The following is a 14,546-nucleotide window of genomic DNA, read 5'->3' on the forward strand; positions in this document are numbered from 1 at the left end:
TTGTAAGGCAAGTTTAAAGAGGAGAACGGAATTAAAGATAGGAGAACGACCTGACAAAATAAAAACGGACCAACTTTGAAAAAAAATTTATTGAGCTTTACCTAATTAAAGATTGTACCCGGATACTATTTGGTCATAAATTCTAAGCGTTTTCTGACTGGTTTCCATTATTATTAAAAAGGTTAGACGTATGCTAACGCATGTATATGGAATCTAAAAAAACCGTACTGATGAACCTAGTGGCAGGGCAGAAATAAAGACACAGACGTAGAGAACGGACTTGAGGACACAGCAGGGGAAGGGGAAGCTGGGACAAAGTGAGAGTAGCATTGACATATACACACTACCAAATGTAAAATGGATGGCTAGTGGGAAGCTGCTACATAGCACAGGGAGATTAGCTCAATGCTCTGTGACAACCTAGGAGTGTGGGATAGAGAGGGTGGGAGGGAGGCTCAAGAGGGAGGGGATATGGGGATATATGTATACATATAGCTCTGATTCACTCTGTTGTACAGCAGAAACTAACACACCATTGTAAAGCAATTATACTCCAGTAAAGATGAAAAAAAAATGGCACTTCCTCTCAAAAAAAAAAAGGTTAGAAATGAAAACATAAATGTTACCACAATCATTTTATACTAAACTGTTTCACCTTCAGATAAAATATGTTACAAACCAACAAAAGAAAAAAACAAATTGTATTTGGACTATATCTCAATCACATTATTGTAACTCTGTGAAAGTTAAGATAAATATTAAGCTGTTCATTCATCTAAGAATTGTCCACCTACTTGGTTTAGCAATATAGTAGCAATATAGCTAAATATATACAGACAGTACAGCAAAGTGGTTAAGACCAATAACTCTAGAGCCAGCACAAGTGGATTTAATCCTACCTCTGCTACTTACTAGCACAATGACAATAGGCAAGTTGTATTAACGTTATCTGTGTCTCAGTTTCTTTATCTGTAAAACTGGATAATAGTAGTGTGTTTGAGGATTAAATGAATTAATTTATATAAAGCACTTAGGACACTGTCTTCCTCAAAGAGCAATCAATATAAAGATGCTAACTATTTATTATTACAAATGTATAAGCCTCCTTTGTCTTCACAAGTTTTTTTAAAGGGCAGAATACTAAAAATCTATTTCTACTATTCTAATGGAATGTCACAATTTTTAAACAGTTCTCATTATTTCATTAATTTTAAAGATGCAGTAATTTCTCCCAGCATTAATCAATGGGACAGATTATATTTTGATCAGTGTCTATAACGAAGACAATGTTTACTGAGCACTTACTGTGTACCACACGCTGCTTTAAGCACTTTACCTGCATGCAAAATTTAATCTTTGTAAGTACCCCAAAAAGTAAATACTATTATACCCACTTTACAGATAAAAAATCTGAGGCACGGAAAGGTCAACTAACTTTCAAAAATGACTCATCTAGGAGCGCCATGACTCGAAACCGGAAAATATGATGCCAGAGCCCTTGCTCTTATCAACAACTATACTGCATCTAACTTTCATTATGAGCACTGAATACATTTCCATTGGTTATACATCCATTTGGATAATGTTCCAATGACATCTCCATCTCTACCCTTGACTTGTGTAACAATGATACGTTTGTGAAATGGCTACCAAAACCGTAGTCTATGGGCACAAATTGGCTCTTCTTAGGGAGAATTTAAAAGACACCTGAACCAAACTCAAGACCTTGGTATCACCAGAATGCTATTAATCATCTGAATAACTAACAAAACACTAACACAAGAGGCAGCATTCTACATTAAAACATGGAATTTTGAACCATATGGCCCATGTTGGAGATCCAACTGAAGTTCAACACTTATTAATTATCTGACTATAAGCAAGATCATTTCCATTTCCTCATCACAGAGTTGTTGTGATAAACAAATAAGAACACATTTATGCCTTGTAAAAGGCAAAAGAAAATGCTGACTGTTATAATAAATGGATCATCCTGAGGTAACCACAAAGAAATGATTTTCTTTTCATTCCTTTTCCTTCTCAAAATATATTGTACAACTTAAAAATATTCTATTTACTTGTAACTACTCAGAAATACATTGTGAAAAATACATCCCTGAAACCAGAATATCTATGGCTGCACAAAGGATATAGTAATGAAAAATTTAAGAAGAGGATTGACTAGCTCTCATAAATATAATTCTAGGTAAGCAATTAAAAAATATTCTCACACAGAAAAAAGGGATACTTGAAAAATGAATATAGCAGGCCACAAAAGCAAAAATAGATGAAAAGGACTATATCAAACCTAAAAACCTCCACAGAGCAAAGAAAACACTCAGCAAAGTGGAAAGGCAACCCACATGAGAGAAACTTTTTGTAAACCATATTATCTGATAAGGGGTTAAAATCTAGAATATATAAAGAACTACAACAACTCAACAACAAAAAAACAAATAATCTAATTTTAAAAATGGGGAAATGACTCAAATAGACATTTTCAAAAAAAATATACAAATGGCCAACAAATAGAGGAAAACATGCTCACCATCACTGTCAGAGATATGCAAATCAAAACCACAATGACATATCATCTCACACCTGTTATAATGGCACCTATCCAAAAAAAAACCCACCACAGGAAGTGATAAGTGTGGTGAGTATATGAAGAACGTAGAACCCTTGTGCACTGCTGATGAAAATGTAAAATGGTGCAGCCACTATAGAAAACAGTAATGGAGATTCTTCAAACAACTAAAAACAGAATTACCATATGATCCAGCAATCTGTTCTGAGCACAAACTAAAAAGAACTGAAACCAGGATCTTGAAAACATATTTGTACAACCATATTTTTTGCTGCATTATTCACAATAGTCAAGAGGTGAATACAACCTAATGTCCATTGAAAGATAAATGCATAAAGAAAATGTGGTATATACACATGATGAAATATTATTCAGTCTTTAAAAAGGAAATTCTGTCATATGCTACAACATATAATGAACCTCAAGGACACTGTACTAAATGAAATAAGTCAGTCACACAAAGACAAATATTGTCTGATTCCACTTCTGTAAGGTACCTAAATTAGTCAAATTCTTAGACACATAAGTAGAACAGTGGTTGCCAGGGGCTGGGGGAAGAGAGAAAAGGGAAGTAGTTTTTCAATGGGTACAGAACTTACGTTTTGGAAGATGAAAAGTTCTAGAGATCTGTTGAACAACAATGTATTGGGTTGGCCAAAAAGTGCATTCAGGTTTTTCTGTAATACATTATGGAAAAACCCAAAGAAACTTTTTGGCCACCCCAATATATATAATTAACACAACTATCCACTTAAAAATGGTTAAGATGGTAAATTTTATGCTATATGCTTTTTACCACAAAATAAAAATGAATGTAAGACAGGACTTCAAGAATTCTAAGTTAGAAGGTTGGCAAATCCTCTCCCCAGAAAGCAGTGACAAAACTGGACGAAGTTATTAAAAACAACAGAAATCCCAGGGGCAATAAGGGAAGGCTACCCTGAGGTCACAACAGCAGTTGGTGCAAGAAACTAAACAGAAGACCAGCCAGAAAATTAACAGAGAAATCCAGAGAACAAGACAGCCAAAGATGGCCTTGCTATGACCTCAGTATCCCTGGTAACCTGGAAAGCTATACGTATGTGCCAGGCTGTGCTTACTCAGACGACACTGGAGAGACCCCTAACAATCTACTCATCCTTGGTTGACCAAGAAGCCTTGTAAACAGAGTAAGTAAAAACATGGATCAGATTTGTAAACTCCTTGAACTTTGAAAGCATTATCCAGTACATGTATATGTCCCATGCCAAAGAGTAGAAGCCATATTAGTTCAAAAGTTTAAACAACCTCTAGCCAATCACTGGCTGATGACTCAATTATAGTGACCCAGGGACAATCCCTAGAAAGCCAAGCCTAAAAACAGAAAGAATTGGGGGAGGAAAAAAAAAAAAACTGAGCACAGTCACCAGAGGCCACACACTGCAGAGGAAACAGACACCACAAATTTAGCCCAGGCAAGTCACTAAACAAATACATAAACCAGTAGCAACAACAAATATCCCCAGAGGGAAGAAATCAGAATGCAGAGTTGCTAAAACATATTATCCAAACGTCCAGTTTTCAACTAAAACTTGTGAAACATGAAAAGCATGCAAAGTAGTCAATAGAAACTATCCCTGAGGATGCTCAAATGTAGGACTAACTACACAAGATCTTCAAAACGTCTATTATAAATATGTTCAAAGAAATAAAGGAAGCTATATTTAAATAATTAAAGGAATATACGACCACAAAGATTCATCAAGTAGAGAATACCAAGAATGAGACAGAAATATATAAAAAAAAAAAAAAAATAGAAATTTTTGAGTTTAAAAATACAATAAATGAAATTAAAAATTCACTGAAAGAGCTCAACATCAGATTTGAGCTGGCAGAAGAAAGAATCAGCAAATCCACACCCAGACATATCAAAGCAAAAACTTTGAAAGCCTAGGACAAGAAGAAAATCTTGAAAGCAGAAACAGAAAATCAACTTGTCACATACAAGAAAACTCTTAGTAGATTAAAAGCTACCTTGTCATTACAAACAATAAGGGCAAAAAGGCAGTGAGATAATATATTTAAATAACAAAAGAAAATAACCATCAACCAAAAATCCTATATCCAGCAAAAGTATACTTCAAAAATGAAGGTGAAATAAAGGCATACCGAAATAAACAAAGTCTCAGGTAATTCTTTGTAACAGAATACTAAAAGAAGTTCTTTGGACCAAAAGGAAGCAATACCAGATTTTAACTCAAAGCCACACAAACAGCACTAATAAAAGTATATATGTAGATAATTATTAAAAGACAGTATAAATGTTTTCTTCTTTTTTCTTCTGATTCAAAAGGCAATCACAAAAAACAATTATAACGTTGATATACTAGGTTTATAACAAAGAAATGCAATATATGTGAAAACAATACCACAAAGGATGGAGAAGAAATGAAGCTATAGTGGAGAAAGTTTCTGTACTTTAATGGAATAAAGTTAGCATTAATCTCAAATAGACTGTGATAAATTAGATGCATATTGTAATCCTCTAAGCAACCACTAAGAAAATAACTCAAAATAAATTAAAAATCAAAGGAATTAAAATGCAATACTAAAAAATATCTACTTTGGGGCTTCCCTGGTGGCGCAGTGGTTGAGAATCTGCCTGCCAATGCAGGGGACACGGGTTCGAGCCCTGGTCTGGGAAGATCCCACATGCCGCGGAGCAACTGGGCCCGTGAGCCACAACTACTGAGCCTGAGCATCTGGAGCCTCTGATCCGCAACAAGAGAGGCCGCGATAGTGAGAGGCCTGCGCGCCGCGATGAAGAGTGGCCCCCACTTGCTGCAACTGGAGAAAGCCCTCGCACAGAAATGAAGACCCAACACAGCCAAAAAATAATAATAATAATAAATAAATAATAAATAAAAATATCTACTTAATAGTAAAGAAAGTCACAAAGGATTATGAGAGAAACAAAAAAGACATGAGACACTTAGAAAATAGCAAAATGGTAGACAGAAATCCAACCATATGAATAAAAACATAATGTGAATGGATTAAATATTCCAATCAAAAGGCAAAGATCACTTCCATATCCTGGCTATTGTAAATAGTGCTGCAATGAACACTGGGGTGCATGTGTCTTTCTGAATTATGGTTTTCTCTGGGTATACTGCCAGTAGTGGGATTGCTGGGTCATATGGCAGTTCTATTTTTAGTTTTTTAAGGAACCTCCATACTGTTCTCCATAGTGGCTGTATCAATTTACATTCCCACCAACAGTGTAAGAGGGTTCCCTTTTCTCCACACCCTCTCCAGCATTTGTTCTTTGTAGATTTTTTGATGATGACCATTCTGACTGGTGTGAGGTGATACCTCACTGTAGTTTTGATTTGCACTTCTCTAATAATTAGTGATGTTGAGCAAATTTTCATGTGTTTGTTGGCCGTCTGTATGTCTTCTTTGGAGAAATGTCTACTTAGGTCTTCCGCCCATTTCTTGATTGGGTTTTTTTTTTTTTTTTGACATTGAGCTAAATGAGCTTCTTGTATATTTTGGAGACTAATCTTTTGTCAGTTGCTTCGTTTGCAAATATTTTCTCCCACTCTGAGGGCTGTCTTTTCATCAACAGAGGAATGGATAAAGAAGATGTGGTACATATATACAGTGGAATATTACTCAGCCATAAAAAAGTAATGAAATTGGGTCATTTGCAGAGATGTGGATGGACCTATAGACTGTCATAGAGAGTGAAGTAAGTCAGAAAGAGAAAAACAAATATCGTATATTAACACATATATGTGGAATCTAGAAAAATGGTATAGATGATTTTCTTTGCAAACCAGAAATAGAGACACAGACATAGAGAACAAACGATGCCAAGGGTGAAGGCTGGTGGGGTGGAATGAATTGGGAGATTGGGATAGTGATACTATGTATAAAATAGATAACTAATGAGAACATACTATATAGCACAGGGAACTCTACTCAGTGCTCTGTGGTGACCTAAATGGGAAGGAAATCCAAAAAAGAGGGGATACATGTATATGTATAGCTGATTCATTTTGCTATACAGCAGAAACTAACACAACATTGTAAAGCAACTATACTCCAATAAAACTTAATTTTAAAAAAAAGGCAAAGATTGTCAGACTGGATTTTAAAAACTAGTAAGATCCAACTATATGCTCTCCGCAAGAGACATACTTTAGATTCAAAAACACAAATAGGTTGAAAATAAGAAAAAGGTTTTTTTTTTTTCATTTTAATGTATCATTTTTCTGTATAGATACAGATAACAGATTGGTGGTTGCCAGAGGCAATGGGGTGGAAAGTGAACGAAATGGGTAAAGGTGGTCGAAAGATACAAGCTTCTAGTTATAAAATAAAAAAAGTCCTGGGATATAATGTACAGCATGGTGAGTACAGTTAATAATACTGTATTCCATATTTGAAAGGTGCTAAGACAGTAAATCTTGAAAGTTCTCATCACAAGAAACAAAACTTTTTTAACTATGTATGGTGACAGATGTTAACTGGGCTTACTTTGGTGATCATTTTGCAATATATACAAATATCAAATCATTACATTGTACACCTGAAACTAATATAACACTATATGTCTTTTACACCGTAATAAAAAAATTAATAAACAAGATCCTAGGAAGTCATGTGATCCAGTTTCTTGCCTTGAATACATCAAATCACCATATTTTCTTGCTATTTAGGGAAATGGTATGGTATTCTATTTTAGGCATATAAAGAATTTTAATTTCTATGATCTTAATTCCAGCAGTATTTTCCCCTGGTTTTCATATGAGTGTTCTCCAATGCAAATAAGTAACAATTAAAAACAGTTTATCCCAGTCAGAGGTTAAAAATACAGCAGATGAAATTTTAAAGAATTGTTGAAGCCAAATAACATGTCTGTAAAACTTTCAAACAGTGTGGTACCAGGCTTGAAGAAACACAACACAAGGCGAAAGTGGTAAGATAGTTTAAAATGCAGTGTACTGAGGGGAAAAAGAAAAGAACATGTATCATGCAACCAGTAACCATAAGAGAGGTAATTACCCTATTATCAGATAAAATAGACTTTAAGAAAAAAAACTGTTACTAAAGATAACATGGGACACTTTATAATGATAGATAGGTAAATTCAAGAAGAAAATATATACAAATGAACTTATTTACAAAACAGAAACAGACTCAGAGATTTCGAAAACAAACCTATGGTTACCAAAGGGGAAACGTGGTGGGGAGAGATAAATTAGGAGTTTGGGATTAACATACACACACTACCATTTATAAAATAGATAACCAACAAAGACCTACTGTATGGCACAGGGAACTCTACTCAATATTCTGTAATAACCTACATGGGTAAAGAATCTGAAAAAGAATGAGCATATGTATAACTGAATCACTTTGCTGTACACCTGAAACTAACACAACATTGTAAATCAACTATACTCCAATAAAAAAATTTTTTAAAAGAAAATATAAAACATATATGAGCATAGCAACAGAGCCCCAAAATAAATCAAAAACTGACAAAAGTGAGAAAATAAATAATTCAATAACTTACAATAATAAACAGAACAGACAGAAAATCAACAAAGATATAGAAGACCTGAAAAACACTATCAACCAATTTAGACCTTACATCTATAAACCATTCCATCCAACATCTGCAAAAATACACTGCTATCTCAAGGAAAATCAGAAAACGTTTGAACTGAATGAAAATAAAAACACAACATACCAAAATTCGTAGGATGCAGCTAAGAAACGTAGAGCTGTAAATGTCTATAGCAGAAAAAGAGAACTATCTCAAATCAATAACCTAGGCTTCTACCTGCAGGCAGCAGAAAAACAAACTAAACCAAGCTAAACAAGCTAACCCAAACTGAACAAACAAAAACAAGGACCACAATACCAAAAAAGGCAGGAGAGGAAGAGGGCAAATGCAGTTAAACTACTGTAAGATTATTCAGGAAATGGTAAGAATGCTAATTTCAGGTAGATGCCAATAAGTCAAATATCCATTTTGTTATCTTTAGAGAAGCAACTGAAATGATTTTTAAAAGAGTATAATTAAAAAGACTTTAAGGCAAAAAGAATTACTAGAGTGAATGAAAGAAGGACACATTTCAGAATGATTTTTTTTAAGTATATTCAACAATAAGGTATCACAGTACTGAATCTGTATGCACTTAACAATGTAACTTCAAGGCATATAAAGTGAAGGTTGGCAAAACTATAAAAGGGAAGTAGACAAATCCACAATCATAGTTGGAGATGTTAACCATTAACATACCTCTCTTAGTAATTGACAGAACAAGCAGACAATGAAAATCCATATGGATTTATAAGATTTGAAGAACTCTAATAACCAATTTGAAGCAACTGACATTTATGGAAGAATAAGGCAACAACTGTAGGATACACATTTCTCATCAATTACACATGGAATACTTACAAAAATAAAATTTTGACCATATACTAAGTCATAAATTATAATGGATCAAAATCATACAGAGAATGTGCTGACCACAATGGAGTTAAATTAGAAATCAATAACAGAAAGATAATTATTCCCTAAATGTCTGGAAATTAAGCAACACACTTCTAAATAACCCATGGATTAAAGAAGAAGTCAAAATGGAATTTTAAATTTTTTAAGCTGAATAATAATGAAAAGACAAGACAACATATAAAATTGTGGTGATAAAGCTAAATAGACGGTTAAACAAAAATGTACAGTATTCAATGCACATATTAGAGTAGAAAAGGGTTGAAGAAAATCAATAACCTAAGCTTCCACCTCAAGAAGCTAGAGAAAACAATGGCAAATCAAATCCAAAGAAACAGGAAAAAAAAAGAAATGATTAAAAAAAATAAGAGCAGAAATACATTACAGGGACTTCCCTGGTGGCACAGTGGTTGAGACTCCACCTGCTAATGCAGGGGACATGGGTTCGAGCCCTGGTCCAGGAAGATCCCACATGCCACGGAGCAACAAAGCCTGTGTGCCACAACTACTGAGCCTGTGCTCTAGAGCCCATGAGCCACAACTACTGAGCCCTCATGCCACAACTACTGAAGCCCGCGTGCCTAGAGCCCGTGCTCCGCAACAAGAGAAGCCACCACAATAAGAAGCCTGCGCACCGCAACAAAGAGTAGCCCCTGCTCGCCGCAACTAAAGAAAGCCCGCGCACAGCAACGGAGACCCAACACAGCCAAAAATAAGTGAATAAATAAATAAATTATTTTTTAAAAAAGAAATATATTACGAAGAAAGCAGGAATACAGTAGGAAAAAAATCAATAAAGTTGGGTTTTGACTAATATTAATAAAGCCCTAGCAATACTAATGAAAATACAAATTACTAATATAAGCATTGAAAAGAGGATATCATAACAGTTCCTAGATTTTTTTAAGGCAACTTTAAAATGAAAAACAACAAAAAAAAAAAAACCAACTTTATGGCTTAAATATGACAACTTAGAGCAGAGACAAGCAAACTTTTTCAGTAAGGAGCAGATAGTAAATATTTCAGGCTTTTGCAAGCCATGCAGACTCTGTTCCAGCCACTTAACCCTGTCGTTTTAGCTTGCAAAAGCAGCCACAGACAACATGTAAACGAATGAGAATAGCTGGGCTCCAATAAAATTTTATTTACAAAGTTAGGCCCACACCATTGTTTGCTGATCCCTGATTTTGAGGAAATGGAGAAATTCCTTGAAAAGCATAACTAACCAAAACTAACAAAAGGAGAAACAGAAATCTAAATAGTCCTATACCTGTTAAAGAAATTAAATCAGGAATTAAAAACTTTCTAACTAAGAAAACTCCTAACTAGCATGACTTCATGATTAATTTTTCCTAACATTTAAAAAACTGGTAAGGGTCAGCGGAGGGATAAATTGGGAGACTGGGATTGACATATACACACTACTATATGTAAAACAGATAACTAATAAGGGCCTACTGTGTAGCACAGGGAACTCTACTCAGTACTCTGTAATGACCTATATGGGGGAAGAATCTAAAAAAAGAGTGGATATATGTATATGTATAACTGATTCACTTTGCTGCACAGCATAACTAACACAACACTGTAAATCAACTAGACTCCGATAAAAAATTTTTTTAATTAAATTTTAAAAATTTTAAAACTAATAAAGGAAAAAAGTTGGAGATTTCACATTTCTTGATTTCAAAACTTACTACAAAGTCATGGTAATCAAAACAATGGGATACTGACATAAAGACAGACATACAGGCCAATGGAATCGTATGGAGGGCCCAGAAATAAACCCTCCTATCAATGACCATTTGATTTTCAAGAAAGGTGCCAAGATCACTCAGTAGGGAAAGGACAGTCTTCGACAAATGATGTTGGGAAAACTGAATAACCATATGCAAAAAAATATGAAGTTTGATCCTTGTACCATATACAAAAATTAACTCAAAAGGGATCAAATATCTAAATGTGAGAGCTAAAACTATAAAACTCTTAGAAGAAAACATAGGGGAAAAGCTTCATGACACTGGATTTGGCAATGATTTCTTGGATATAACACCAAAAGCCCAGACATCAAAAGAAAAAGTTGTAAGTTGGACTTCATCAAAATTTAAAACTTTGGTTCTTCAAAGGACACTATCAACAGAGTCAAGAGGCAACCCACAATGGGAGATGATACTTGCACATCATATCTGATAAGGGACTGATATCCAGAATATATAAATAACGCCTACAACTCAGTAACAACAAAAAAACTTTCTAAAATGGGCAAAGGACTTGAACAGACACTTCTCCAAAGAAGATATACAAACAGCCAATTGCACAGGGAAAGGCTAAAAATAACAAACTTACCAAGTAACAGCAAAAATGTGAAGTAACTGGAACTCCCACACATTATTGGTGAGAATGTAAATTGGTACAACCACTCCGGAAAACTATCAGTATCCATTAAAGCTAAATATATGCCTGCCTCCTAGGTATGCATCTAAAGGAAATCAACACCTCTGTCCAATACAAGAATGTTCATAAGAGCTTTCTTCATAATTGTCAAAAGTAGAAAAAATCCAAATGTACCTCAAAAGGAAAATAAATATATAAACTGTGAATCTTTATACAATGGAATACCACAAGGCAATACAAAGAATAAACTGTCATTCATTCAAGAACCTGGGTTAATCTTGGCCATAACGTTGAACAAAAGAATTCAAACACAAGTGATTCTCATTTATTTAAGTTTCAAGAACAGGTTCAAGAGACTTGTCTGTGTTGATAGAAGTCAGAATAGCAGTCACTTGTTTCAGGGGTGGGGTACTAATTACAAAAAGGCAAGGAGAGCGTTTTGGGGTGTAGGAAATATTTTATTTCTTTATCTGGATAGTGGTTACACAGGTGTATACATATGCAAAATTTGAGCTGTATACTTAGGATTTGTGCTCATTAAAAAACAATGAAAATATTAAGATAATCAACCTTGGAGACAGGAAGGGGAAGAAACCAAGAATATTATTTCTCAGTGTTAACTCCAGGTTATTCCAGACTACAGAAAGCAGTGGAATATAACTAAAAGTTACTAATAACATCACCATCGGATTGTCTTCCCTTATCTCCTAAAAAGCATTTGGTCTCTGACTCCTGAGTTTCCAGAGATAATTTTTGTATTCTCAAGCCTAAAAGAATTGCCTGGCATATGTTAATAATAAGTGTACTAAGTGAATTAATAAATATATGAACTTTGAAGTTACAGTTCATTTACATCAGACCATTCCCACGTTAAAAAAAAAAAAAAAAGAAACTAAAAAAGTGATTAAGAAAGAAGTTTTCAACTATGCTGGCATTCTCAATCTGTCTGTCTACTCAATATTCTGAGGATGTCATGGGTAATGTCATTTTTCCCACTAAGAGAACCTTCCTCAAGATGTAACCTTGCTGTCTTTCACACCCCTTCGTTCCCCAAAAAAGGAAAAAGGGAATATTTTCCAGCGTCATACAGAATCCTAGCAATGTAAATTAGCATATTCGGTAAAGCTTAAGAACTGAGTAACAGGGTGAACAATTCTGACAAGAACAATGAAATTTTTTTTCTATCTGTTGCGGCAATTTGGGGGATTATGATTCTAATAATCCACCACTAGTAACAAAGCGTAAAAAAAAAAAAATTCTGTAAAGCAAGGTCTCTAGTTCAAGATAGCCCAAAATACATTAGCAGAAAAACTAAGCTTTTAAAGCATAAAGTCAGAGTGTAGGAAAGCACAGATTACTTCTGAGCAGGCTGAAAATGTTTCCAGTGACAGCTACACCGCTTACCTGCTCCAGCACATCCAATTTTAACTCCAGCTTGCTGAGAACCACGTCTCCACCCCATAGTGAAAGCTGTAGATCTGACGGCTTTAAGTTCTTGATGTAGCGATTCACATAGCTCATTAAAATTGGAGTCACATATGACTCCAGCATTCTTTAAGGTACAGAGGAGTCAAAGTCAGAAGCTGAAAGGAGTAAAGACAGAAACATTAGAGGTAACTGAGTCTGTGGTGCATTTCTTAACGAAAAGGCATTTCTCAGGAAAGGTTGAAGAGGCCGAAAAGCAACAGTCCCCACCAAAGCGGCCGCTCGCCTTCTCCCAGAAGCAGAGAAAACTCAAATGGACTCTCTGCTCCAGCCGCGACTTCCTCACTAGTACAACTCCCCTCAACTCGCCTGGCGAGGAGTGGGAAGAAGAGGTGGTGACCTAAAGAAAGCGGGTCCCCTGGAGTGGGAAAATGAAGAGAGGCAGGCTCGCCTTTGGCCGCCGCACCCCTCCCTTAGCCAGCCCAGCCGCCCCAGGAGGCCCTCGCCCCTCGGAACCCGGCCGGATCTACCACCGTAGAAACAGAGCCAGAAGCAGGCCGTACGCCTCTCGCCGTATTCCACCCTCGGGTGACACTCACGCCGAAGAGTACCGTGGCGTCTCCTCCACCTCCCGGTACCTGGCACCCGCCTCCGGAGGCGGCGCAGCTCCCGTACCGCGCCACTTCCGGGTGTGCCCCGCTCGGTGCTCGAAACAAACTAACCCTCCACCGCCACCACTCGACTCCGCAGCAGGGCCGGAGTTCTCAGGCTGGAGAAGCCATTCAGTGCGTCTTCTAGAAGGAGACCGCTGGCGCTCGGCCAGCCTGCGTCTCCACTCCGACCCCGCCAGTGGTTCGCACTAAGCTCTAGGAAGTGCGCGGGGGAGGTGGGCGGACCGGTAAAGCGGAGACACCGGAGATCCGGAAGTGGTGCTCCGGGAAGAGAGCAACTGAGGTGGAGATCGAGTCCGAGTGAGGAAGCACGGAAGGCCATAGGTCCCATGAGGAGGAAGAAAGCGGGTCCTAGTGTTTAAAGCCCTGAAAACCAAGTGGTTTTTGTTTTTCTTAGGAAATGGAAGGCCTGGAAAGAACTTGGGTTCAGTGTGCAGAGCAATAGCAATAAGGCTGCAGGTGGGGTGGGGGGTAAATTTAGATCGAGAGCTTCATTTGCGGGAGGAAAGGAGAAATTGAAGGGATCGGGATGTGTGATGTAGGAGAATGCGTTTTGACCAAACGTGTAAACGAGCTCTCGCGTTCTTTTACTTTGGCGAAGGAGTGGTTTAGTATGTTTAAATTTGTGCGGGGAAGGAATAAAGAGAAAATCGTGGAGGTCCATTGGATTGCAGGCCGATATATGGAACTTCAGAAAAGCGGTAGGAATAGCAGAAGGAAATGAGACTCTTAGAGAAAGTGAAAAGAAATAGCTGATAGGGAATGAATTCAAAGTTTTTTAAGAGTCAGTATTGGTTTTATTAGGCTGAAATGAATGTATAAAATACTACCTTTCCTTCTAGTACTTTGCAAGCTTACGAAGTCAAGAAACTCAAACACACAACACCGGATAAACACCTATATACTGGGCTTAAAGGGATAGCATAGGACATGCTGCCTAATTTTTGACCAGTAT

At 36.5% G+C, this 14,546-nt stretch overlaps 1 protein-coding gene across 10 annotated transcripts in view; it reads right to left on the reverse strand.

Annotated features, from left to right (window-relative positions):
• VPS13B (vacuolar protein sorting 13 homolog B) overlaps positions 1-13,784 on the reverse strand; it is a 769,553-nt gene extending 755,769 nt beyond the window's left edge. For 5 of the 10 annotated variants that reach the window (XM_057531723.1, XM_057531726.1, XM_057531724.1 and 2 more), the window contains exons 1-2: positions 13,520-13,780; positions 12,900-13,078 (exon numbers count right to left, since the gene is read on the reverse strand). In XM_057531723.1, the coding sequence (XP_057387706.1) occupies positions 12,900-13,046 (147 nt within the window). In that variant the 5' untranslated portion in view covers positions 13,047-13,078; positions 13,520-13,780. Of the gene's footprint in view, positions 1-12,899; positions 13,079-13,450 lie in introns of all 10 variants that reach the window. The other 5 variants (XM_057531718.1, XM_057531717.1, XM_057531719.1 and 2 more) reach the window with 5 other exon arrangements.
• Positions 13,785-14,546: the final 762 nt, after the last annotated feature.

The sequence above is a fragment of the Balaenoptera acutorostrata genome, chromosome 17 (genome assembly GCF_949987535.1).
Source record: "Balaenoptera acutorostrata chromosome 17, mBalAcu1.1, whole genome shotgun sequence".
NCBI lineage: Eukaryota > Metazoa > Chordata > Mammalia > Artiodactyla > Balaenopteridae > Balaenoptera > Balaenoptera acutorostrata.